At 57.3% G+C, this 27,423-nt stretch overlaps 1 protein-coding gene across 1 annotated transcript; it reads left to right on the top strand.

Annotated features, from left to right (window-relative positions):
* The first annotated feature begins 1,282 nt into the window (after positions 1 to 1,282).
* PTGER3 (prostaglandin E receptor 3) lies at positions 1,283 to 6,537 on the top strand. The gene is made up of 2 exons (XM_059478688.1): positions 1,283 to 2,092; positions 6,250 to 6,537. Exons 1-2 carry the CDS (start codon positions 1,283 to 1,285, stop codon positions 6,535 to 6,537), a joined length of 1,098 nt encoding a protein of 365 aa, XP_059334671.1.
* The last annotated feature ends 20,886 nt before the right edge of the window (positions 6,538 to 27,423 follow it).

The raw sequence follows: 27,423 nt of genomic DNA, 5'->3' as shown, positions 1-27,423 counted from the left end.
GAGCTGCCCTGGCCCAGCCTGAGGCCGTTCCCTCTGCGCCTGTTCCCTGGAGCACAGCCCGAGCCCCCCGGCTGTCCCCTCCTGTCAGGAGCTGTGCAGAGCCACAAGGGCCCCTGAGCCTCCTTTGCTGCAGGCTGAGCCCCTGCCCAGCTCCTCAGGGATTCTGCAGCCCCTGCCCAGCTCCTCAGGGATTCTGCAGCCCCTGCCCAGCTCCCTCAGGGATTCTGCAGCCCCTGCCCAGCTCCTCAGGGATTCTGCAGCCCCTGCCCAGCTCCTCAGGGATTCTGCAGCCCCTGCCCGGCTCCTCAGGGATTCTGCAGCCCCTGCCCGGCTCCTCAGGGATTCTGCAGCCCCTGCCCGGCTCCTCAGGGATTCTGCAGCCCCTGCCCAGCTCCTCAGGGATTCTGCAGCCCCATCCCGGCTCCTCACGGATTCTGCAGCCCCTGCCCAGCTCCTCAGGGATTCTGCAGCCCCATCCCGGCTCCTCACGGATTCTGCAGCCCCTGCCCAGCTCCTCAGGGATTCTGCAGCCCCTGCCCAGCTCCTCAGGGATTCTGCAGCCCCTGCCCAGCTCCCTCAGGGATTCTGCAGCCCCTGCCCAGCTCCTCAGGGATTCTGCAGCCCCTGCCCAGCTCCCTCAGGGATTCTCCAGCCCCTGCCCAGCTCCTCAGGGATTCTGCAGCCCCTGCCCAGCTCCCTCAGGGATTCTGCAGCCCCTGCCCGGCTCCTCAGGGATTCTCCAGCCCCATCCCAGCTCCTCAGGGATTCTGCAGCCCCTGCCCAGCTCCTCAGGGATTCTGCAGCCCCTGCCCGGCTCCTCAGGGATTCTGCAGCCCCTGCCCAGCTCCCTCAGGGATTCTCCAGCCCCATCCCAGCTCCTCAGGGATTCTGCAGCCCCTGCCCGGCTCCTCAGGGATTCTGCAGCCCCTGCCCAGCTCCCTCAGGGATTCTGCAGCCCCTGCCCGGCTCCTCAGGGACTCTGCAGCCCCTGCCCAGCTCCTCAGGGATTCTGCAGCCCCTGCCCAGCTCCCTCAGGGATTCTCCAGCCCCATCCCAGCTCCGTTCCCTGCCCAGCCCGGTTCCCGCTCCCTTCCCGCGGGCTCTGCCCGCTCTCGCTCCAGCTCCGCCCCGGGGCGGGGGCGGGTCCCGCCCGGGTCCCGCCCGTCCCTCTCTCACATAAATCGGCGGCGGAGCGCTGCCGGCTCCGTGCCCGCTCCGTGGTCGCTGCGCGCGGGCGCTGCTGGCTCCGTGCCCGCTCCATGCGGGCTCTGCCGGCTCCGGGATGAGCCCGTGGCAGCAGCGCCCGCCCAACGGCAGCGCGGCCGGCGGGCCGGGCCCGCGGGGCAACGGCACGGGCCGGGCGGAGCGCGGCAGCGCCGTGTCCGTGGCCATCCCGCTGACCATGATGCTGACGGGCGTCGCGGGCAATGCGCTGGCCATGCTGCTCGTGTCCCGCAGCTACCGCGCCAAGGGCAGCCGCAGGAAGCGCTCCTTCCTGCTGTGCATCGGCTCCCTGGCGCTCACCGACATGCTGGGCCAGCTGCTCACCAGCCCCGTCGTCATCTCCGTGTACCTGTCTGGCCGGCCCTGGGCGGCCATGGACCCCTCGGGCCGCCTCTGCGACTTCTTCGGCTTCAGCATGACGGTGTTCGGGCTGTGCCCGCTGCTGATCGCCAGCGCCATGGCCGTGGAGCGGGCGCTGGCCATCCGCGCCCCGCACTGGTACGCCAGCCACATGAGCCCGCGGGCCACCGAGCGCGGCCTGGCCGCCATCTGGGCCGCCGGCGTGGCCTTCGCGCTGCTGCCGCTGGCCGGGCTGGGCCGCTACGCGCTGCAGTGGCCCGGCACCTGGTGCTTCATCAGCACGGCCGGCGGCAGCGCCTTCGCCGCCGCCTTCGCCGCGCTGGGGCTGCTGTCCCTCGTGGTGACCGGCGCCTGCAACCTGGCCACCATCGAGGCGCTGGTGTCGCGCTGCCGAGCCAAGGCCGGCGCGCCTCAGCCCGGCTCGCGCTGGGGCCGCATCGCCACCGAGACGCTGCTGCAGCTGCTGGGCATCATGTGCGTGCTCTCGGCCTGCTGGGCACCGCTGCTGGTAGGTGAGCCCCTACCCGGGCTGCCCTCCGCGTCCTCGGGGGCGGGAGCGGCGGGGCCGGCACGGGGAGGCTCCGGGGACATCCATGGACTGCGGGGACAGGGGTGGGGATCAGGGTGCGGAGCGTGGGACGGGTGTAGGAGAGGAGCTGCGAGAGGCCCCAGAGCGGGACATCCATGGACAGTGGGGACAGGGACAGGGGTGCAGAGCGTGGGACGAGTGTAGGAGAGGAGCTGGGAGAGATCCTAGAGGGGGACATCCATGGACAGCGGGGACAGGGACAGGGGTGCAGAGCGTGGGACGGGTGTAGGAGAGGAGCTGGGAGAGGCCCCAGACGAGAGTCCAGTGCAGGCAAACCAGCAACCGGAGACAAAAGGAGAAGAACAAGGTTCTTGTGCAGAGAGAAAAGGGGGATGTGGCAGAGGCTCTGGGAGCAGGACGCTGCAGCCGGATGGGATTTAGGGTTTTTGTTTGCTCCCACCTTGCAGCAAAACTTCTGGCAGTGTTTTATGAGAAAACGCACAAGCCGTGACTTGTGAGTGCCTTGTGGCTGGCAGCCCGCTGTGTTTGATTTACAGCAGCCTTCAGGGCTTGTCCGGCCTGCTCTTTAAGGAACATTGCATTGCTTTTCACTATTTTATTATTCCTTCCTTCAGAACACCTCGTGATGCAGGAGTGGGGGAGGCAGAATGCACATCTCTGCTGAGTGGGACCAGGGCACACCCGGGGGCTGGAATCCCAAAAGCCTGGGTTATTCTGTCAAGGACTAGTAGGATTTTAGGAGAATTTGTTCTCGGGCTCTCTGAGCACAATGGGCTGAAGCTGGTTGAGGAAATGCTGAGGTTATGTGAAAGGTTCTTTCTGCCTGGAGAAGGAGTTTCCTTCATGTCCTGTCACCCCTGAGGGTTCCACCAGCCTTGCAGCATGAGAGGAGAGCCCTGAGCTGGGGGAGGCATTTCCTCCTCCTTCATAACCAGGTAAACCAGTGAGGAAGCATGGATTCTGCTTGGTGGTTTGGTGCCCTGGGCATTTCTGTGGTTTCAGAGGCAGGAGTGAAGCCACAGGCACGAGGGGTTTCAGCAGCACTTCCCTTCCCTCTGCGGCAGCAGCAACACTTGGAGGTGCGGAACTTCTTCTGCGGAGTTCTCACAATCCAGACTCATGTTTGCGGGGGTATTTTTACAAATACACCTCCATTTTTATACATAAACCTCCATTTACGTGCTCCCCAACTTGTTCTGTACACCCCTGAGGTGCAGGTCAGGAATTAGAGAGCAGACTTTTGGAGAAGTGGCCACAGAGAATGCAAACGCCTTTTCAGTGAAAGCCAGCTTGTAGCAATCATTTAACCCGTAGCTGCAGCACTCAGCAGTTGTAAGAAACAGCTGAAATGGAAATCTGGCACTTTGCAGAGGAGGTTTTTTTGTTTCTGTGTTTTTTTAAAGACATCTGAGTTTTGTAACTGAGAACTAATGGATCCTGGCAGCTGCTGCTGTGAGGTAAACAGCGGCCTCGCCACACACGGTATTTTTAGAGCTGATCTGTTGATGGAAACGACAAAATCAAATGTGATTTAGGGGCAGAGGGAAAGCTCTGACATGTGGCTGTGCTCTGGAGGGCTCCTTGCAGTGTCCTGCACGTCTGGCTCTCTGCTACCTTGGGAAGGAGGGAGGAGAGCAGGCAGGGCAGGAATTGTTCCCTTTTTCCAAGGGAGCACCTGGGAGAGCACCCCACTCCAGGGTGGCGTTGCTGGTTCCCAGTTCACACTGACCTGTTTGCTTTGGAGCCTGCACTGACGGGACTCAGGGAACGGCTTCCCAGAGGGCAGGGTTAGAGTTAGAGGGGATGTTGGAAGGAATTCCTGGCACAGGGTGTCCACAGCAGCTGTGGCTGCCCTGGATCCCTGGCCAGGCTGGACATTGGGCTGGGAGCAGCCTGGGACAGTGGGAGGTGTCCCTGCCATGGCACTGGGAGGGATTTAAGGTCCCTCCATTCCCAAACCAGTCTGGGATTCTGGAATAGCCCCTGAGCTGGAGGGAAGCAGACAAATGACCCCGAGCCGAAATGGAGCAAGCTGGAATTCAAAGAAACGCCGCTGCAGCACAACCTGGAATTATAATAATTTTGGAGTTCCAGCTACAATATTATTTCTTCCCAGAGTTGTTCCCGAGTTATTTAAAGCTAAAATGCTCAGAAGTTCTGCTTCTCTTCCTGTTAAAATACTTCTGTTCCTTATCCCTTCTGGCAGACAGAAATTACAGACGTATAAAACCACACTCATGATAACAGTAAAGTTTTGGCTGCTCTTGTTGAATAAATCCAATCATCAGCATTTTGAGCCAGATTTTTAATGGCATGAATTATGTTGACTATTCCACCTGATGTTGTTCCTCTGCCTTGTGCAGGCTTTTAATCCATTTAGAAGACCAATACAGGCCATGATAAACAACCTCTAATGATATCAAACAAACAAAATTTCCAGTAGAGCAGCTGTTGGCCCAACAACTACTCCAATAAGGGGATATTACGTAATAAAACCAGAAAAGAGCAGCAGTCGTGTGCTTGGGAACTGTATTTTTATTAGCCTGGTGGTTTTGGAGCTCCATCTGAAAAAGAGAGGGCACAGTCTGGACAGGGCCAGTGCGTGAAGAGCCAGGGAAGTGGTCAGGTTCAGGCAGTGTGGGTCTGGTGCTCCAGTGGCTCCCGATGTGCTCTGGGTCTGTGTCCATGTTTGTACAAAGCTCTGCATCCCTGTTTTCACAGGGCTCTATCCGTGGCCACTTCGGTCAATGAAATGTCGTGGGTGGAATCCTCAGCTGCTTCTGTTTAAAGAAACAAAAACAATCCTGTGCTGTCCACGCTGTGCCCTGCCCTCCAGACTCAGCCCAGGCTTTCCAAGGTCAACACATGGTTATTGATCTGGCCCCCAGAATATCCCTTTGAGTGGAAAAATCCTCCCTGGAGCCTCTGCTCCCGGTCACCGCGGCTCCGGCTGTCCCTGCTGTGGGGACAGCAGCAGCCCAGCCGGGACCTTTGTGGTGACACAGCTCTGAGGAGCCTTCCTGTGCATTGCAGGTCGCCTCTTTCCAAGGGCCTGGGCTGGCAGTGATTCCCAGCGGGTCTGCTCCCTCGGGCTGTTGCCAGCAGTTCTGGGGCTGGCTGCTGGTTTGGCTGGGGCTGGAAGGGCTGGGGCTGCTGGGCAGGGCTGGGGGTGCATCCATTGCCGTGGCACTGGGAGCACACAGAGCAGGATGGACAGACAGCCTCACTGGGAGCACACAGAGCAGGATGGACAGACAGCCCCACTGGGAGCACACAGAGCAGGATGGACAGACAGCCCCACTGGGAGCACACAGAGCAGGATGGACAGACAGCCTCACTGGGAGCACACAGAGCAGGATGGACAGACAGCCACACTGGGAGCACACACAGCAGGATGGACAGACAGCCCCACTGGGAGCACACACAGCAGGATGGACAGACAGCCCCACTGGGAGCACACAGAGCAGGATGGACAGACAGCCCCACTGGGAGCACACTCAGCAGGATGGACAGACAGCCCCACTGGGAGCACACAGAGCAGGATGGACAGACAGCCCCACTGGGAGCACACTCAGCAGGATGGACAGACAGCCCCACTGGGAGCACACAGAGCAGGATGGACAGACAGCCCCACTGGGAGCACACTCAGCAGGATGCACACTGGGAGCACACACAGCAGGATGGACAGCCCTGTTCCGCAGGGATCCCAGGCAGCAGGCTCAGACAGCTGGGGCCTCCAGGTCATGTCCAGGAAAGATTTGTGAGCAGATAAAGGATCCATTCAGGAAAACCAGGTGTTCGGGAGCCCTCCCACAGAATCCCATACAGGCTGGGGTTGGGAGAGACCTTAAGCTCATGTAGTTCCACGGGCAGGGACACCTTCCTCCATCCCCAGCTGCCTCAATCCCTGTCTGGAACACTTAAAGGAATGCAGGGGCAGCCCCAGGCTCTCTGTGGTGGCACACAGCCCTCACCGTGTCCCCTCACTCTCTCCCCCTGTAGGTGACCGTGCTGCAGATGGTGTCGGAGCCCTGTCTGTGACACTGCAGGGGCAGCCCCAGGCTCTCTGTGGTGGCACACAGCCCTGACCCTGTCCCCTCGCTGTCCCCCTGCAGGTGACCATGCTGCAGATGGTGTCGGAGCCCCCGGCCGGGCCGTGCCAGGGCTGGCAGCGCTGGGAGCCGCGCAGGGAGTGCAACCTGCCGCTGACGGCCGTGCGCCTGGCCTCGCTCAACCAGATCCTGGACCCCTGGGTGTACCTGCTGCTGCGCCGCATCCTGCTGCGCAAGTGCCGCCAGGCCGCCAGCGCCGTGTCACACTGCCCCAACGGCGCCGAGTGCAGGGACAGCCACACGGACAGGGCCCTCACCCTGTCCCGCGACATCCGCCGCACCGCTGCCTGACGGGTGCTCACAGCGGCCTGGGGACACCGCTGCGGCCTGGGGACACCACTGCGGCCTGGGGGACATCCCACAGCGGCCTGGGGACACCGCTGCGGCCTGGGGACACCACTGCGGCCTGGGGGACATCCCACTGCGGCCTGGGGGACATCCCACTGCGGCCTGGGGACACCACTGCGGCCTGGGGGACATCCCACAGCGGCCTGGGGACACCACTGCGGCCTGGGGACACCACTGCGGCCTGGGGGACATCCCACTGCGGCCTGATGAATGCTGCGCAATGGCCTGGGGACACCACAGCGGCCTAGGGGACATTGCAGTGGCCTGGGGGACATCCCACAATGGCCTGGGGACACCACAGTGGCCTGGGGGACACTACAGTGGCTCTGCAGTGGCCCAAGGGACACTGCACCATGGCCTGAGGGACATCCCACAATGGCCTGAAGGGACACTCCACTGCAGCCTGAGGGGACATTCCCACAATGGCCTGAGGGACACTGCACAGCAGCCTGGGGGACACTCCATAATGGCCTGAGCGACATCCCACAATGGCCTGGGAGGACATCTCACAGTGGCCTGAGGGACACTCCACAATGGCCCAAGGGGACATGACACAGTGGCCTGAAGGGACACTGCACAGTGGCCTGGGAGGACATCCCACAATGGCCTGAGGGACACTGCACAATGGCCTGAGGAAAATGTGCTGAGGGGACATTCCCACAGCTCCAGGATCCGCAGCTGCCTGGAAACCCTCCTGGGAATCTGCTCCATGCTGGCACCCCATCATGGTGTCACTGCTTGGACCCAGAGTGCCAAATTCTTCCTGCAGGGTGCCAAAAGTGCTGGGGTACAGCAGGACAGGACACTCCCTCTGTGGTCACTGGTGGCTGAGCTGCACAACGGGATGGGGACATCCCATGGTCCCTGCAGAACGAGATAAGGACATTCCACAGTCACTGCAGACAGCATGAGGACATCCCACGGTCACTGCCACTCCTGGCTGAGCTGCAGAATGGGATGAGGACATTCCCTGGTCACTGCAGACAGGATGAGGATATTCCATGGCCACTGCCACTCGCAGCTGAGGTGCACAGTGGGAAGTCTGGTGGGCCTGAAGAAGAGCCTGAGGGGGCTTCTCTTGCTTTAAGGTGGAAAAAATTTCTTTCCTGACAGCCAACAGATTCTAGAGATGGAATTACTGAGGGGACTCACTCCTGAGAATGTTTAACACTGACATCTTCAGAGAGTCCTTCCTCCTCCTTTCTGGAGGGGCAAAAGGAGACAGGGAGAAAAACCACAAGGAATAAGGAAAAAAAAAAATGAAATTTGATTGGATTTCAGTGTCTTAAAGCTGAGCAGGGGTGGTGGCAGTGATGGAACACCCATGCCTTGAGGAACTGAAGGCAGCACGAGTCTCCTGAGTCACAGATGTGTCCTGATAAACACTCGTCCGTCCCTGTGGCAGCTGAGAGAGCTTGAGGAGGATTAGCAAGGGGCAAGGGGAGAAACCCCTGATATATCCCTGTGGGATGCCCAGACAGGCTGGAATTGCTGGAATTGCTGCTTGCACAGCACCCTCAGAGCTGCTGGGGCAGAGGGAGAGGGGCTGGAGCAGGCACTGCTGCTCATTCTCCTGCATCAGTGGCAGGGGCACCAGCAGCACAAAGCTGTGTGAGGAATGGGGATGGCACTGTGATCCTGCAGTGCCCCACAGAGTGCCCAGAGCAGCCCCCAAAGAGTTCAGCTCCTCCAGAAACACAAATGTGGCAGCTCGGGCAGGTTTTAAACTGCGGCAGACTGGAAGCAGGGGGTGGGAGTGTGTGAATTTGTCAGGTCTTTTCCCAAAGAATCTTCCATGGTTTAGTTACAAACTCAGTTCCAATCCATTTGTGCCACATCTGAAGCTTTTTTTTTTTTTAAAAAAAGCTGTGTCTTAATGCATTTTCTTCACCCTTTTGGAGCTGACAGCCTCCCATGTCTCCTGTTTTGTGGCCTTTGGGGTGAAGTTAAATGCAAATACAATAAAATACAGCTGATATTCCATGTGCCAAGCACTGTGGAATTCAGGGGATTGTCTTACAGGCAAATGAAGTCCTGAATCTGTGAGGAATTTCTTGCACAAAACTTTATTTTACTCTATTTAATTTGTTTATAAAAGTAACTCCTCAGCGAAGAATCTGTGCCATCATTTCTGTTCTGCATTGTCCGATTCCTGTCCACATAAATCTGATTTTATCCAGGTGATGTCTGAGTCCAGCCTAAAAGCTAAGGTTTAGCTTTAATTGAAGACCCAGCCTAAAACTAATGGATTAAATCCTTTTTTTAGTTAGAGTTGCTGGACCCTCCTCTGTGCTGAGCTGCTCCTGGGTGTAACAACTACAGGTTCATCCATGCTTCAGCTACTGGGTGGTGCTTTAATGGAAAATACGGGTTCTTTCTGCTTTAAAAAGCGCCTTGCTGGAGTCAGAGTGCCTTGTTGGAGCGATTAGGGGCTGGAAAAGGCCCGTGGTGTGCCGAGGATCCCTTTTGTTCCCTCTGTGTACTTTTCCTTTGGGAAAGAGCTCAGCAGAGGCGCTCACTTGTGAAATATGTCGGGATGACCTCGGGCGCCTGCTTCAGCCCCGGCCGGCACATTCCTGGCTCCCAGATTGTCTGGGATCAGGCTGGGATGGAGGGGAGCTCTGGGAGGAAGAGGCAATCCACCCCTGTGCTCTGCTGTAGGAGGAGCAGGCTGCTGTGTCTCTGAGCACCACGGATCCCTCATGGAAAACCAGGAATGTCACATTGGGAAGGGTTCTCCAACAGACTGAGGGCAGCTGGTGCTTAATATGGGCTGGAGTGCTTTCACTCCAGTTCTCATCAAACAGTGCCTTTGTCGTGAATATTCAGTGTTTGGCGTGGGCACTTCTGTCCCTCCCTGCTGGGGTAAAGGGAAGGAAGCTACTTCATCAAAATGGGAAGGGAAGGGAGCCTTATCCAAATGGGAAGGGATGGGAGTTTCCCATTTGTTTCCAGGAGAGGAGGAGTGGGAGCTGAGCCCTCCAGGCTCGGCTCTGTCAGGGGCTGCCCTTCCTGGAGCTGATCCAAGGAGCTGAGGTGCCCCTGGGAGCTCCCATTCCACGGCCATGGCACGGGCAGCTGTGTTTCTGGCGTGTCTCTTTAACCATGCCTTTGCAGCCTGCTCCCTCTGTGTTGTCCCGCCACTCGAGGCACTTTGGGAGCTGCAGGTACAGAGGATGCACCTGGGGATGATGGTGTGCCTGCAAGCCACCTGTGTGTGTCCCCAGGTGAGACCAGGAGAGAATAAAACCGGAGTGACCCTGGTGTGTGCTGGTTTCTGCAGGAGCTGCTGGGTGGGGCCAGAGCAGATCTTATCTGCCCAGTGATCCAGGAACTGCCTGTGGGAGCTGCTCTGCTGGGAATTCCAGCCCAGGGATCCATGGGGAGCACAGCACCTGCACCCCAAACCAGCCCAGGGATCCATGGGGAGCACAGCACCTGCACCTGCACGCCAAACCAGCCAGGGATCCATGGGGAGCACAGCACCTGCACCCCAAACCAGCCCAGGGATCCATGGGGAGCACAGCACCTGCACCCCAAACCAGCCCAGGGATCCATGGGGAGCACAGCACCTGCACCTGCACGCCAAACCAGCCAGGGATCCATGGGGAGCACAGCACCTGCACCCCAAACCAGCCAGGGATCCATGGGGAGCACAGCACCTGCACCCCAAACCAGCCCAGGGATCCATGGGGAGCACAGCACCTGCACCCCAAACCAGCCAGGGATCCATGGGGAGCACAGCACCTGCACCCCAAACCAGCCCAGGGATCCATGGGGAGCACAGCACCTGCACCCCAAACCAGCCCAGGGATCCATGGGGAGCACAGCACCTGCACCCCAAACCCAAACCAGCCCAGGGATCCATGGGGAGCACAGCACCTGCACCCCAAACCAGCCAGGGATCCATGGGGAGCACAGCACCTGCACCCCAAACCAGCCAGGGATCCATGGGGAGCACAGCACCTGCACCTGCACCCCAAACCCAAACCAGCCCAGGGATCCATGGGGAGCACAGCACCTGCACCCCAAACCAGCCCAGGGATCCATGGGGAGCACAGCACCTGCACCCCAAACCAGCCAGGGATCCATGGGGAGCACAGCACCCCGAGCCCAATCCCAAACCAGCTGAGGCTCTGCAGTATCCCAGCCGAGGAGAATCATCTGCAGCCCCCCTGCCAATGCTCTTCCCATGTTTTTATCCCTTTATTCCTATTATTTTACTGGTTTTTTGCATTTTGGAATTTAACAGGAAGTTTTTGAGCTCCTCAGGCAGGTTGACACAGGGGAGCAGCCCTGGGATGGGCACCCCAGGCCAGCCCAGCCCAGCAGAATGGGAAATCCCTGATTGCCACGGGGTCTGAACTAACACAGGAGTTCCAGGCAGGCAAATCCCAGAATCCCTGAGCCTGGAAAAGCCCTCCCAGACCACTGAGTCCAACCTGTGAGCAATGCCCTGCTTGTCACCAGAGCACTGAGTGCCACATCCAGGCCTTCCTGGGACACCTCCAGGGATGGGGACTCTGCAAAATCCCAAATTAAATTTCCCAGGTGATGGCAGGAACACCTCAGAGCCAGCTCCAGCCCGCACTGAACAGCTGGGTTTGAGTTTCCCTTTATCAGTTTGATCTCAGTTTTTTAAAAAATCAAACATAAGGTTGTTTGAACCCTGTCAGAACCCGGGTTTGAAAATGAGCAGAGCACAGGAGAGCTGTGAGGGCAGAGCCAGAGCTGGGAGCACAAAAGGCAGATCTCTCTGATCTTCAGCAGCAGCAGGAAGAGCCTGATCTGATGGGTTTGGTTGCCCAGAGACAGCAGAAAGCTCCCCAGAATTGTGTTAATTGTGCTGCCAGGACAAAGAGCTCCTTCACGATGCACCAGGCTCTGCCCAGGGTTACAGGCGCCTTGCAGGGATCCCACAGCATCCCAGACTGGGCTGGGCTGGGAGGGAGCTCAAATCCCAGCCAGTGCCACCCTGCCATGGCAGGGACACCTCCCACTGTCCCCAGTGTCCAGCCTGGCCTTGGGCACTGCAGGGATCCAGGGGCAGCCACAGCACATCTGGGAATTCTATTGCAGGGCCTCAAACCCTCACAAGGAGGAATTCCTCCCCATCTCCCCTCCATCCCTGTGTTTTCCAGCGTCACAACCCTGCTCCAGATCCTTCATGGAGTTCCCACCCCCTGCAGTCCCTTTTCTGGCACATTTCCCAGCCTTGCTGAGGGCTGCAGGGCTGGCCGGGTGTGCCCAGGCCGGGCCCTGCAGCTCCTCGGGGCTTTCTGGGGAGCAGCTCCACAGCTCAGGCTCTGCAGGCTCCTGTGGGCACCATAAACTGCAGCTTTTCCCTGCACAGCCTGGCTTACAAATTAACTCTGCTGCTGCTGCTGCGCAGCTCGGCTGCCCCAGGCCGAAGGAAGCGTGGGCAGTGCTTCTGCTGTGCCTGGGCATCACCTGGGCAGTGCCTGGGCAGCACCTGGGCATCACCTCGACAGCACCTGGGCAGCACTGGGAGGGTCTGTGCTGCTCCTGCTGCTGCAGCTCCATCCCAGCCCTGCATCCCAAGGACTCGCCCTGCTCTCCGTGGGCAGTTCTGCCCTTCCCAGCCCTGCTGCCATCCCCAGGGAGCCCTGGGTATCCCCTGGGTGTCCCCTTGAATGTCCCCCTGGATGTCCCCCTGGATGTTTGTCCCCCTGGGTGTCCCCCTGCTCCCTGCTGCACACACTGTCCGTCCTTAGCCAGACCCCAGGCAGGCTCTGGCTCCCTCCAGCTCCGCCTTCCCTCGCAGCATTTCGGGTTTTTCGGGGCTGAAGCCAAAAGGAGAATTAATCCTGAGCTGGGCCAGGCTCGTGAGCAAGACAGAGCAGCCTGAGCAGGGAGGGGGGAGCAGGAGCTGAGCCCCCCCTGCACTCCAGGGCACAGCATGAAAGGGCTGCTCTGAATACGAAATATGTCAAATATGCCCAAATGCGCTTTGTAAAAGACAATGTATTTATGTTTGGGGCTGCTTTGTTTGAAGAATCCATCATGGGCAGGGATAGCAGCCCCGGTTATTTTTGTTTCTGTAAACACAGTGCTCGGACAGACCTTGCCCCCCCTGTTTGCTCTGCCGTGCATCCATCAGGACACGTCAGCTCAGCGTCTGTGAGGGCTCTGGGCTGGCAGATGAAAGGAAGTGTCCATCCCCCTTGGAGTGCCTTGCCAGCGCAGGGTGTCCTCCCAGCCCTCCGTGCTTTGTGTGACAGGTTGGACTGTGCCCAATGGCTTTGGAGCTCCCTGGCTCTGAGCAGGGACAAACACAGGCTGGAAACCCTCTGCCCACATTTGGGCACGGCTTTGTCCCGTCCTGGCCTCAGGGGGAGGTCAGAGCTGGGCAGTGCCACCAGGGAGCTGTGCCCAGCCCCAGCCCCAGGGAGATGCACATCTCACCAGCACCCGGGCTGAGCCCCATGCAATGCCCAGCCCAGGGAGGGCTCGCTGAGCCAGGGGGCTGCACACGCTGGGGTTTGGGCTGGGGGTGCCCTGGCACAGAGCCCAACCACCCCAGAGCATCGCCCTGCGAGGGGAATGCTCCAAACCCACCTGGATGCCAGCCTCCCTCCAGCCCTCCCCAGTACAGGCACTGGGGCTGAGTGGCATCTGCAACCTCTAAGGGACACAGCTTTAAATGTTCAAACCCAAAGGGAGGGTCTGGGGGTCTGTAAATACCACAACTTTAAACACTCAAACCCAAAGGGAGGGTCTGGGGACCTGTAAATACCACAACTTTAAACACTCAAACCCAAAGGGAGGGCCGGGGGACAAGGTGGGGATAGGCCAAACTTGGGCTCAGTGATACTGGAGGTCTTTTCCAACCCAGATAACCCAGTGATTCTGTGGCTCTTTCACTGATCAGCCGTGGCACACACGTGTCCCAGCTCTGTGCAGGACGTGTCCCCTGGCTGAGTGAAAGCCACCCAGATAACTCTGTGGCTCTCTGAAGCACTGATCAGCTGTGGCACACACGTGTCCCAAGGGCAGGGCAGGGCCAGCTCTGTGTAGGACGTGTCCCCTGGCAGAGGGAAAGCCACCCAGATAACTCTGTAGTGCTCTGAAGCACTGATCAGCCGTGGCACACACCTGTCAGCTCTGTGCAGGACGTGTCCCCTGGCTCAGTGGAAGCCAGCAGGGCCCAGTGGCCCCGAGCAGACCCAGCCCCGCTGCCCAGCTCCTCCCCAGGGGTGTTCACACTGTGACAGCCAAGAACGCCCTGTCCCTGTGTCCCCTGTGCTGGTGACAGCCAGGACACGCCGAGCAGGGCCCGGTGGTGGCAGAGGAGCTGCCAGGGCTGGCAGGGACAGGCTCCCTCCAGGTGCCACCTTTGCTGGAGGTGGCTCTGTCCCACCCCTCTGCTGGGGACGTCAGTGTGACCGTGGCATGTCCCATAAAAATATGGGATTGAAAATAGGATTTTCTCTAAGGACACAATGGAAAGAGAGCCCAGAGCATAAAGATCAGCCCCAAGTGAATTTGTTCAGGTCAGCTTAGCTCAGGTCCTTCAGAGTGGATGGGTAAAGGCCGTGCTCAGGGGAGCACACCTTGGATGGTGGAGATGCCCTGTGACCATGGGCAGGGCTCGGTCACCCCAGCAGGAGCCCCCGGGCACGGCCAGGGACAGGATCCATGCACAGACGGCAGGGCTGCGTTCTGGGAATGCCATCCTCGATGCCATGGGGACTGCCGAGGTGGGCAGAGCCCGGCCGTCCGTCTGTCCGTCCCGCACGGGTTTCACAGGGCTGCACAGCCCCTGTGGGATGCTCACACACGCAGCGGCTCCCGTCAGCTCACCCACGTTAATGTGTGAAAGCTGAGGCAGATCCCTGTGGCTGTTTGTCCCCGTTCTCTCCTGGCACAGCCCCCACGTCCATGTCGCTGTGTGTCCCGTTCCCTGCTGGCACAGCCCCCAGGTCCATGTCGCTGTTTGTCCCGTTCCCTGGTGGCACAGCCCCCAGGTCCATGTCGCTGTGTGTCCCCGCTCTCTGCTGGCACAGCCCCCAGGTCCATGTCGCTGTTTGTCCCCGTTCTCTCCTGGCACAGCCCCCAGGTCCATGTCGCTGTGTGTCCCCGCTCTCTGCTGGCACAGCCCCCAGGTCCATGTCGCTGTTTGTCCCCGTTCTCTCCTGGCACAGCCCCCAGGTCCATGTCGCTGTGTGTCCCTTCCCTGCTGGCACAGCCCCCACGTCCATGTCGCTGTTTGTCCCGTTCCCTGGTGGCACAGCCCCCAGGTCCATGTCGCTGTTTGTCCCCGTTCTCTCCTGGCACAGCCCCCACGTCCATGTCGCTGTGTGTCCCCGTTTTTCCCCGTTCCCTGCTGGCACAGCCCCCAGGTCCATGTCGCTGTGTGTCCCCGTTTGTCCCCGTTCCCTGCTGGCACAGCCCCCGGCCGCGCTGGCACGGAGCGGTGCCGCTGTGGGCAGGGAGGTTTTCCCAACAATGGCACGGTTAATGATTCAGCCGCTGCCCCGGCAGCCGTGCCACCGCGGGCACTCACAGCAAACAGCTCCGCAAGGGACACCGCTGTCACCGCTGTCCCCTGTGTCCCCGGTATTCCCGGTATTCTCAGCGTCCCCAGTGTCCCCTGTGTCCCCTGTGTCCCCGGTATTCCCGGTATTCCCGGTATCCCCGTTATTCCCGGTATTCTCAGTGTCCCCATTGTCTCCACTATCCCCTGTGTCCCCGGTGTCCCCAGTAACCCCGGTATTCCCGGCATTCTCAGTGTCCACAGTGTCCTCACTGTCCCCGCTGTCCCCATTGTCCCAGTGTCCCCAGTATCCCCAGTATTCCCAGTGTCCCCAGTGTCCCTGCTGCCCCCTGTATCCCCGGTATCCCCGGTATTCCCGATATTCCCAGTGTCCCCATTGTCCCCACTATCCCCTCTGTCCCCAGTGTCCTCACTGTCCCCATTGTCCCAGTGTCCCCAGTGTCCCAGTGTCCCCAGTCTCCCCTATGTGTTCCCAGTGTCCCCAGTGTCCCCAGTGTCCCTGGTATCCCTGGTGTCGCAGGCATCTCAGTGTCCCTGGCATCCCCAGTATCCCCAGTGCCCCCAGTGTCCCTGGTGTCCCCCCTGTCCCCAGTGTCCCCGGTGTCCTGCATGGCTGGCAGCCAGCACAGAGCTGTTTCCCAGGGCTGGGCGCAGGGCGGGTGCTGTGGGACCCTGAGCTGTCCCTTCCCTTGCGTTTTTCACCCCAAACAGACACGGGTGGAGGTGGCTCTGCGCAGCCTCCCGTGGCTCTGGCGGTGGCACTGAGGTGTCCCAGTCCCAGCCTGGCTGCTGTGAGGTCCCAAGGTGTCCCAAGGTGTCTCAGGGCTGTCCCAGGCTGTCCCAGGAGTGTCCCAGGGTGTCCAGGTATGTCGCATTGCACATCGTGGCGAGTTCCTTGCCTGCATCCAGCTGCAGCCCTGCCTGTGGCTGTGACTGTCACAGCCAGAGCTGTTCCCCAGTGCTGGGAATCCTGAGCCCTGTTGGGTTTGGAGGAAGAGCACGGCAGGAGCCTCTGGAGCAGCAGCTGCTCCCACTGACAAAACAAGCATTTAGCAACGCCTGGCACCCCCAGGGCCTTTTCCTTCCCAAAACACCAGGGCCGAGCAACACCCCAAAAATGAGAGCGGCTCTCCCACATCAGAGGGGTTTGTGCAAGCGTGGCCCTGGATTGCACAGCAGGCACGGGGGGCCCACGGGACGTTCCCGAGCTGCTTCCCAGCACTGCCCCTCAGGAGACTGGCCCTGGATCACACCAGGCACGGCCTTTCCCACAATGGGAGCTGCCACCGTTGGGAAAGGCTGGTGAGAGTGCAAGGGCTGCTTGCCAAGGGCTGATGCTGTTCCAGGGGCTGGGGTGCCATGGGCTGGCATTTCAGGGGCTGGCGTTCCAAGGGTTGGCATTCCAGGGGCTGCTGCTCCAGGGGCTGGTGTGCCACCACCAGCAGCGAGGGCTTCATTCCCAAAGCCCTTGGGTTTGTGCATGCCCAGTTGTCACCACGTGCTCTTATACCCGGCCCGCTGGGGACACCAGAGCTGCAGTGCCACCTGTGCCCTCCCCTGTCGGAATTCAGCACATCCCTCTGACTGTCCTGGACCCTGCCAGGGGGCTCAGAGACCAAGGCACCTGTGACTTTGATTGTGACCCATGGAAAAAATTACCAACCTTATATGAGGATCTGCAAGACACAAAAGTATAAGTAGAATAATAATTGGTTCATCCGGGGTGAAAAAATAGATTCTGGGGGGTTTTTAGAATGGGGGTTCAGGGAGCAAGATAAAGGAATCTTGGTGTGTCCAGCCTTTCTCCTTCTTCTTCTTGGCCTCCATCTCCTGCTGTGATGGTGGCACTTTGGGATTGGTTTAGAGTAGAAGCTCACTGTCTGACATAGGTGATGGGTATTGGGAAGTTATGGTAAATATTGTACAGGTAGTTTTTAGTATAAAAGATAACACTGCCCTGGTGGCAGGCAGAGTGCCTCTGTCCTGCTGAGTGCATCTCAGCTGGACAGGAGAGAGAATTTTATAGTTAAGAGACAATAAACAACCTTGAGACCGAGAAATGAAGAGCTCTGCCTCCTTCTTCGAGCGCTGGGCTGGGAAAAGAGACTTTCTAACATATCTCAGGGTCACTGTGAGCAGCTAAAGCCCTGAGAATTCCCACCAATTCTCCTTTCTTTTTGTGTCAGCAGCACGGAGCTGCAGCCAGAGCCCCATCAGCTCCCTGCTGGATGTCCCTCAGGTGCCCCAAGCCCTGCTCTGGGGTGAGCTCTGTGGGTGCCGCTGTCACTGCTGACCTGGCGGGGATTTACCTGCGGCAGGTGAGCCCTGCCAGGGGTTTGGGCACAGCAGCACTGACCCTGAGCTCCCTTTGGGGTCTGGTTTGTAGCTGCAGCTGCTGTGGCTGATCCTCCTGCCTGAGCACACGGTGTTACCCTGGCACAGGAGCCCTGCTGAAATCCTGCAGAGGTTTCCCAAGATCTGGCAGCCTCGGCAGGGTTGTGCAATGCCGGGGACATCACTCAGTGTCTGTGTCACAGGGAGGGCACAGCTCGCTGCTCCTGCTGGTGTCCTGGCACACGGAACGAGGTGGGCTCTGCCCAGAACCCTGCCAGCCCAGCTCAGGGACATCACTCAGTGTCTGTGTCACAGGGAGGACACAGCTCCCTGCTCCTGCCAGTGTCCTGGCACACGGAACGAGGTGGGCTCTGCCCAGAACCCTGCCAGCCCAGCTCAGGGACATCACTCAGTGTCTGTGTCACAGGGAGGACACAGCTCAGTAGTCCTGCTGGTGTCCTGGCACATGGAGCAAGGTGGGCTCTGCTCCCTTTCCAGCCCAGCCCAGCCCAGGGACATCACTCAGTGTCTGTGTCACAGGGAGGGCACAGCTCCCTGCTCCTGCTGGTGTCCTGGCACACGGAACGAGGTGGGCTCTGCAGCCCTTCCAGCCCAGCCCATCCCAGGCTGTGACTCTGGGTTAGAAATCCACGGGGGTCTCACTGATTTCCCCTCTCACTGGGTGCAATCCCTCCTGTCCCTGTCCCGTTTAAGGCCTGCCTTCAGCAGCAGTTCCCGTTTTCTGCGGAATTCCAGCGCCATTCCCAACACCCTGTGTGCCCTGGGAGCTGCTCCTGGCAGGGCCACGGGCACAGCCCAGCCCCAGGGCTGCACCTTGCGCTTCCCAGCACTGTAAATTAAGCACAAGAGCCACAATTTATTCCTTTTTTGGGAAGCTCGCACGTCTCCTCCAAAACATCCCCGCTGCAAATCCTCCCCCTCCAGGGCACGGGGGAACCCAGCCCACGACGGCTGACCCGAGGCAGCACAGGCTTCATTTGTGCTCTGCTCACTGTTTGGGGGGGTTTTAATTAACTTTCTAAGTCACTTAATACCCAAGTCAGTTTAATTTCCCTGAGTTCCCAGTGAGGCTGTCCAAGGCAGAGCAGCCCAGGGGCTCCCAGCTGGATCCACAGCCACAAAATGCCCTTTTCTGCCCCATTCTGTGGCCACTCTGAAAATCGATGGTTTTATCCCAATCTCACCTGTTTATTTTTTTTTTTCCTTTTTCCCCCTCAGTCTCAAGTGTCTGCTGAGAGCTGGGTGAGCTCGTTCCCCATTCCAGTGCAGCCATTCCCTGGGAACAGCCCAGAATTCCATCCCTTCCACGGCACCCCGGGCCCAAAGCCACCAGGGAGCTGCTCCAGAGGCTCCGTGCGAGGGCAGCTGAGCACCTGGGCAGAGCCTGGCCTGCCTGAGCCTCACAGGCACCAGATCAGGGCTGGCCCCTCGTGTCAGGGCCTCGGCTGAGCACGGGGAGCGTGAGCACAGCCTGAAAAAAGGAGGGGAAAAGCTTTTAAAATAAACATAAAATATAAAAAAGCAGAAAATCTACTTCTGTCACAGCTTTGTCCAACTTCCAACACTACTTCCAGTTCCAAGTTGAGTTTAAATCCACCCAGTCCTGGGAAAAGGGGAAACGCTGAGCCCTGCAGGGGCATTTTTCCAGGGAAGAGAAGAGAAGAGAAGAGAAGAGAAGAGAAGAGAAGAGAAGAGAAGAGAAGAGAAGAGAAGAGAAGAGAAGAGAAGAGAAGAGAAGAGGGGACCCAGACATTCCATGGCAAAGAGTGAGTCACGGTGATGTCACTGTGATGCCACAGTGATGACACGGTGACATCACTGTGAGGCACTGCTAATTACTATGATGTCACAATGACGTCACTGCGATGGCATAGTGAAATGGTAGTGATATTATGTTGATGTCATTGTGATGTCATTGTGATGTCATTGTGATGTCATTGTGATGACAGTGTGATGTCATGGTGATGTCATGGTGATGTCACAGTGATTTATGGCAAAGGCCACTTCAGATGCCCCTTCCAGCACCTCTTCCCAACACCCTGTGGGGTTTGGATAGCATGTTGGATTTCATTTCCAGTTGGGTTTGGATTCCACTTGGGGTTGGTTTCCAGTTGGGTTTCATTTCCAGTTGTATTTCATTTCCAGTTGGGTTTAGATTCCAGTTGAGGTTGGTTTCCAGCTGTGTTTCATTTCCAGTTAGGTTTCATTTCCAGTTGGTGTTGGTTTCCAATTGGGGTTGGTTTCCAGTTGGCTTTGGTTTCCAGTTGGCTTTGGTTTCCCTGCTGGATCTGAGCATCCCCCACATTTTGTGGGGCAGAACCCCACCAATGACATTTGATGTCTGTCCCTTGTTTTCGCGCTGTTTCAGGAAGATTTTCCTCCAGGGGTTTCTGCACAGGGGCTTTGGGAAAAGCTGCCTCTCCCAGGAGCTGGAGCCGTTGGGCAGCGCTCGGAGCTCCAGCCTGGAGTGATGCTCCAGGGATGGGACGGGCCCTGGGACCCTGCCCGGCTCCTGGCAGCCCCACAGGTCTGGGAGACAGGGCAGGTGGCCCTGGAGGGGAAAGAGATTGGAACCTTTCCCATTTCCCAACAGGAAGGGCAGCTCAGGGAAATTCAGCCCCTGCTCCTCTGAATTATTCCCTGGGCTGGTTTCTGCAGAACACAAATAGCACATTTACCCCCATAAAGACATTAATAACTCCACAGGCTGGAGAATGAAAGGTGTTTCTTTTATTCTAAGTGTTTGCAGAGCGAAATTAAACTGCTGTAAGCACTGAAGAAAGGTAATTTATTTTTGTTTCCATTTTCCCTTTCAACCGTGGCATTAAATATTAACCGAGGCGTATTTTACCAAGCGCATCAATTCATTTCCTGAGGGGGCAGAACCAAGCGGCCTCCACGGGAGCTCTGCTGGCCTTAATGAAGCCGTGCATTAATCAGAGCAGTGGAGCAGGCCCTGGGCAGTGACCCTGGGTGGGAAGAGCCCCCCAGCACCCCGATTTCCCTGGGGCTGCTCTCCTGCCCCCTCAGATCCTCCTTCAGCAGCCTCTGCTGAGGATGAACGGCTGGAACCCCCCTTGAGGGGGACACCAGGGGACACGAGGGGGACACGAGCCACTCCTGTGCTCCTCAGGGTCAGCCCCACATGAGCCCTCTCGGGGTCTTGGGTTTTGGTTGATAATTGCAGCCCCAAATTGTGTAGGATGTCTCTACTTTGGCACACGCATCTGAAGAACGAGTCTGGACTCTTCACTTTTCGGTCTTGAGGTTGTTTATTAATTCTCATCTATAAAATTTTCTTTCTGCCCAGCCGAGGTCTGCGCACAGGCACTCTGACCGCCCCTGAGGCAGTGTTGTCCTTTTATACTGCAAACTACCTATAACATATTTACACCTAATTTCCAATACCCATCACCTGTGTTAGACAGCGAGCTTCTATTCTAAATATAACACATTTATAATTACTTTCCAATACTCATCAGCTATGTTAGACAGTGAGCTTCTACCTTAAACCAATCCCAAAGTGCCAACATAGCAGCAGAAAATGGAGGTACAGAAGAAGAAGAAGAAGAAGAAGAAGAAGAAGAAGAAGAAGAAGAAGAAGAAGAAGAAGAAGAAAAGGGCCAGACACACCCAAGTCCCTCCATCTTGTCCCCAAAACCCCCATTCTAAAAACCCCCAAATCTACTTTTTCACCCAGTGATAATTTTATTATTACACCACTTAAACTTCTGGAGAGAAGGAGCAGACCTGGAGCCTCCCTCCAGAGGCATTGGGGCGGCTCTGTGCCCCCTGAGCAGGAATTCAGCCTTGAGGGGACAATGTCCCTTCCCAAAGGACAGCACAGCCTCCAGTGGGGACAGGAGAGAAATCATCATTGTTTTTGGGACAAGCCACAGGAAAGGAAGAACCTGCTAATTCACAGAGTTAATAAAGAGGGAAAAGCTCTCCAAGAGCATCAAAGCCAGCCTCTGACCCAACCTGTCACCAGCCCAGAGCTCTGAGTGCCACAGCAGTGCCCCACTCCTGTTCCCATCTGGGTTTTATCTGTAACACATGTGTACATCTCCACACTTCCCAGTGAATGCTGAAGGCTGGCTTGGTGGTCCCTGTGGATCCCTTCCAGCTCAGATGTTCTGCCATTCTGTGACTCCCCTGGTTCCAGCTGTGCTGTTTCCTTCCAGGCTGGACTGTTAAAGCAAAGCCTGAGCAGCAGCACCCTCAAACAGCAACAACAACAAAAGCAGAGTTCCATCTGGCAGGCTTTCTTCCAACCTTCCACAGGGCTGTAAAGTCACAGAAGAGTTTGGCTTGGAAGGGCCCTTTGGGGTTCCTCTAATCCACCCCCCAAAATAGATCAAAAGAGGGTGGAGGTTGGTTTTGCTTTCCCAGCAGAAATGCACGTGGCTTGCCTGTCATTAACTTATTCTTTGAATTACTATTTTTCTTGCAAAAAGCCCTGACTCAGAGTACTCTTGAGCAGGACAACTTCCCTTGTTCGAAATAGCCACCACACTTCTTTGAAAAAAAACCAACCTCAAACCACTTCCTTCCCTCTGGTGAGGGTGAAAGCTGCTGGAGCTGGGGTGTCAGGCAGCCCTCGTGGGGCTCAGGGACTGCTGCTGGCTGCAAACCCAGAATTTGGGCACTGCTGGAGCCCCAAGGAGCAGCTGCTGAGGGTGCTGTGGCTGTGCCAGCCTGGCCCCCACCCTTGCAGCTCCCCCAGGTATGGAAAACAAAGGGATTGAGGCAATTCCAGCTGCAATTTGGCTCCCAGCAGCTCATTCCTCCCTCTGCTCAGCAGCACTTTAACCTGGGGGCAGCCGGAGCAGGCAGTGCCCCCCCACGTCCTGCCTTTGCTCACATTTATTTCCTTCCTTTGTTTATTTATTGATCCTTTGGCAGCAGCAGTTGCCATGGCACCAAACACCAGCTGTGCCAGTGCCCTCCTGGTTCATGAACACCAATTATGGCAGAGCAGCTCAGGGCTCTCCATCTGTATCATCCCGTCCAGTGTCTCCCCATCTTCTCTCCACGGGTCATTCTCTGCTTTCTGATCAGGATTTACCTTTCTGAGCCCCTTTATTCCCATTTCCTGAGCCCTGGGCAGGTGTGGGGCCATCCCAGGACCCAGGGCCAGGAGCTGCCTCCAGGCTCCCAGTGGGGCACGGGGAGGGAATGGGAGTGTGGGGATGGGAACGGGGCTGGAGGCAGAGCTGAAGCAGCAAAAAGCATCTGGCAATGTTCAGAAAGAGGGAATTACCCAGAAACAGGCAATCCCAGCCTGGTTTGGGCTGGAGGGGCGTTAGAGATCATCTCAGCCACAGCAGGGACACCTCCCTCTGCCCCAGGCTGCTCCAGCCCCATCGTGCAGCCTGGCCTTGGGCACTGCCAGCATTGCTCTCTGCCAGGGCCTCCTTGACTCCCCTTCCCCTCAGCCCTGGCACTGAGGCCGTGTCACAGCTGTGGCCCTGGCCCTGTCCCCGTGTGCCAAAGGACAATTTCAGTGTGAGATGATGTCCCACAGGAATGTGCTGAGTGGGCAGATGTCCCTCCTGCCCCAGCACTGAGCCCAAAACAGCAGCAAAAACCACACTGGTGTTGGTGTCCATTGCCAACATCTCCACGAACATCCCCTGCCCTTTGCACCTCAGAGCTCTGGGAATGGCCTGATGTAAACCCAGCCTGACTTAAACCTGGCCTGATTTAAACTCAGCCTGATCTAAACCCAGCCTGGTGTAAACTCGGCCTGATCTAAACCCAGCCTGGTGTAAACTCGGCCTGATCTAAACCCAGCCTGGTGTAAACTCGGCCTGGTCTGAACCCGGCCTGGTGTAAACTCAGCCTGGTCTAAACCCGGCCTGGTCTGAACCCGGCCTGGTGTAAATCTGGCCTGATTTAAACCCAGCCTGATGTAAACCCAGTCTGATTTAAACCCTGATTTAAAGCCTGATGTAAACCCAGCCACCTGAGCTGTCTGTGCAGTTTATTCCTCCTGGCCAGCCTGGAATTCTAGTGCCTTCTAATTTTGCAAGATGCAGGATGGAGGAGCCAACAGGAGCCTGCAGGATGGCCGTGGTTTGAAGGCTGCTCCAGAGCTGGGTTCTGGGGACATTCAGCACCAGGAGATTGTTTGTGTCCCTGCAAACCTACAGCAGTGTTTGGCTCGGCAGGGTCTGTGTGCAGCACTGGGGATGGAAAGCAGCAGAGGAAGTTGTCTAAAATAAATAAATAAAAAGCAAACAGGAGTTTTTCCCCCCGCTAGGGAGCCAGGTTTTGCTCTCCTGGGTGTCCTGCCAAGACACACAAACTGTGACAGCCCCAGGAGTGCAGGAGCACCCTGAGCTTGGGGTGGCCTCGGTGCCACAGGGCAGGGGACACCCCATGGCTGCTGGGGGCAACTGGGGGGGGTCAAACCCGGGGCTGGGGGCCATCCCTGGCACATCTGGGGCTCCCCTGGCACATCTGGAGACTCCCCCTGGTACATCTGGAGCTCTCCCTGGCAGATGAATTCCCCTCACAATGGACCAGCAAGGAAAAACAGCTCCTGGGCCTGTGGGAGGAGTTTCCATTTGCACAAGTTTTCCAGATAAAAAAGACAGGGATTTGTTAACATGTGTCATTTCTCTCTGTGGTTGTATTTCACAGAGGAAAGCTTTCAAAACAACTCTGACTTTTATTAGAGGACACACGTAAAGAACTTTTAAATTTTTTTTTTTATTTCAAATGAATCAGCTGTTCCATCTCCCCTGAGCCCAGATCCAGAGGGCACCAGGGGCAGCCGGTGCTACCAGGGGTGTCCTGACCCTCGGGGCATCATCCCAGTGCCCCCATCCCTGTCCTGGGGTCTCACAGCCCACCCCCAAAACCTCCCATCATGTGCTGCTCATTAACAGACACCCCCCAAAACCCCCCATCGTGTGCTGCTCATTAAGAGAAACCCCCAAAACCCCCCATCATGTGCTGCTCATTAACAGATACCCCCCAAAACCCCCCATCATGTGCTGCTCATTAACAGATACCCCTCAAAACCCCCCATCATGTGCTGCTCATTAACAGATACCCCCCAAAACCCCCCATCATGTGCTGCTCATTAACAGATACCCCCCAAAACCCCTCATCGTGTGCTGCTCATTAACAAGGATCACCTGAGATGAGGCTCACCCTTAATGAGGACCACCTGGGATGAGGATCACCCTTAATTAGGCTCACCCTTAATGAGGATCACCTGGGATGAGGCTCACCCTTAATGAGACTCACCTGGGATGAGGATCACCTTAAATGAGGTTCACCCTTAATGAGGTTCCCCCTTAATGAGGCTCCTGGCCACACCCACGAAGCTCGTTCCCTTTGTTAAACAAATTCAGCCGAGGGGGTGCCAATATTTGCTCAATATTGATCAAATAAACACCCTGAAGTGGAAAGCGCTTTACTGCAAGTGCTTTATGGACATGTTTTAATTTAAAAAAACAACACCTTAAATCAGTCCAGAGGAGCCCCTCTGGAGCCAGGCTGGGACACCTGGGGGTGCTCCCCTGGAGAGGAGAAGGATCCAGGGAGAGCCCAGAGCCCCTGGCAGGGCCTGGAGGGGCTCCAGGAGAGCTGCAGAGGGGCTGGGGACAGGGATGGAGGGACAGGACACAGGGAATGGCTCCCACTGCCAGAGGGCAGGGCTGGATGGGAGACTGGGAATTGGGAATTGTTCCTGGCACGGTGCAGAAGGACTGGAACAGAATTCCCAGCTTTGCTGTGGCTGCCCCTGGATCCCTGGCAGTGCCCAAAGCCAGGAAAGGACAGGGTTTAGAGCACCTGGGACAATGGGAGGTGTCCCTGCCATGGCAGGGGAATGGGATGAGCTTTAGGGAGTGTTTTGCAGGGGAATGGAAATGATATAAATTAGAGATGTGAAACAGCTCTTTAAGCAGGGAATTTGATGAATAACAGCTCCTTGGAGCAGTGGAACAGCAGGAATTCAGGGCAGAGCAAATTCCTGTGGAGGGGAGGTGCAGTGAGGGATGAAAAACAGGGAAAGACACAGCGTAAAACACTCCCAGGCGCAGGGGGGATTCTGGGGTGTCTGTGCGGGGCAGCAGCTGGATCAGTGATCCCTGGGAGTCCCTTCCACCAGGACATTCCACAATGCTGGGGTAAAACAGCCCGAGCCACAACACCCATCAGTGCAGGATGACACCCCCAAACCTCATCCTTTAATCCCTTGTGCTGAGCCAGGCCTAAGCCAAGGGGGATTGAATTCATGGCTTGGCCTGGCCAGCCCAGGAGCCCGGAATTCCTGAGCAGTCCCCCTGGGTTTGGGGCACACACTGTCCCGAATGAGCGGCGTCATCCCAGCTGGGAGACGTGAGCACAAGTGGGCAGCCCATAAATATCCATTATTGCTCCCTGGCACGCAGAAACGCCTGCAGGAACATGCAGTGGCCCTCAGCAGGAGAGGAGGAACCCTGAGGAGCACGGGAATTATTTGGGGCATGGCAGGAATGTCTCTCCCCTCATTCCACCTCTTTTATCCTTCTCCTGGTCTTTAGGATCCTTCAAACATGAGAGCTGGTGTGGAAAGCAGAGGAATTTCCAGCCCAGCCACAGGGAAAGGTCAGCAGGCTGCTGGGTGGGGTCAGCCACGGAGGTGGATTCCCATGGATTTGGGTTATCAGGGACCTCATTCCAGCATCTCCTCTGCTTCCAAACAAGGCCTGGCGAAAGCAGAGCACGGCATCCACAATCCCATCCTGTCCCCACTCCCATCCCATCCACACTCCCATCCCATCCACACTCCCATCCCATTCACAATCCTATCCCATCCACAATCCCTTCCCATCCACACTCCCAACCCATCCACACTCCCATCCCATCCACAATCCCTTCCCATCCACACTCCCATCCCATCCACAATCCCATCCCATCCACATTCCCATCCCATCCACATTCCCATCCCATCCACAATCCCATCCCATCCACACTCCCATCCCATTCACAATCCTATCCCATCCACATTCCCATCCCATCCACATTCCCATCCCATCCACACTCCCATCCCATCCACACTCCCATCCCATCCACAATCCCATCCCATCCACAATCCCATCCACCATCCCCACTCCCATCCCATCCACAATCCACAATCTCATCCCATCCACAATCCCATCCCATCCACAATCCCATCCTATCCCATCCACCATCCCATTCCCATCCCATCCACAATCCCATCCTATCCCATCCACCATCCCCACTCCCATCCCATCCCCAATCCCATCCCCAATCCCATCCCATCCCATCCACAATCCCATCCCCAATCCCATCCCATCCACAATCCCATCCCATCTGGGCTTCCCAGCTCAGAATTCCTGGCTATGGCACCTCTCTGCCCCAGCACAGGGCTGGGGGACAGTGGCACCGTGGGGGACACTCCTGGCAATGTCCAGTGGTGGTGGCAGGAGAGCTGATCCCCCCAAGCCCATACACAGAGGGGCTCCAGCTGGTTTGGAGTACGCACAGGGGACAGGTTTGGGGCACCCACATGGGGCAGGTTTGGGGTACCCAGTGGGCAGGTTTGGGGTACCCAATGGGGCAGGTTTGGGCTCCCACATGGGGCAGATTTGGGGCACCCAATGGGGCAGGTTTGGGGATCCCTGTGGCAAGGGCACCTTCCGCAGCCCAGGGTGCTCCAATGACATTTGCATGAAGTACCCTGGAGGTTTTTGACAGAGAAAAGATGCAGAAAAGCAGAGTTAAATCTTCCTCCTGTCGCAAATCTGCCCAGGGGAGCAGAAACATCCTGTCTGCACTATTATGAGACAATAATGGCATTAAACAGGACATCATTATGGCCTCATTAGTTATGGCCCTACACATTCATTTGGGGGGTTCAATCTCTCTATTCAGACCACAGACTCGACCTGGCCTAAAAATCCCACCAATATTAAAAAGTTTTCCCTTTAAGT

This window comes from Ammospiza nelsoni, chromosome 9 (assembly GCF_027579445.1).
Source record: "Ammospiza nelsoni isolate bAmmNel1 chromosome 9, bAmmNel1.pri, whole genome shotgun sequence".
NCBI lineage: Eukaryota > Metazoa > Chordata > Aves > Passeriformes > Passerellidae > Ammospiza > Ammospiza nelsoni.
This window is presented reverse-complemented; position numbering and strand designations above follow the sequence as displayed.

Excerpts from the sequence above, each read along its gene's own strand:
- PTGER3 (XM_059478688.1), top strand. The coding sequence starts at position 1,283 with ATGAGCCCGTGGCAGCAGCGCCCGCCCAACGGCAGCGCGGCCGGCGGG. Across the intron at positions 2,093-6,249 it reads CCTGCTGGGCACCGCTGCTG|GTGACCATGCTGCAGATGGT; the intron begins GTAGGTGAGCCC and ends GTCCCCCTGCAG.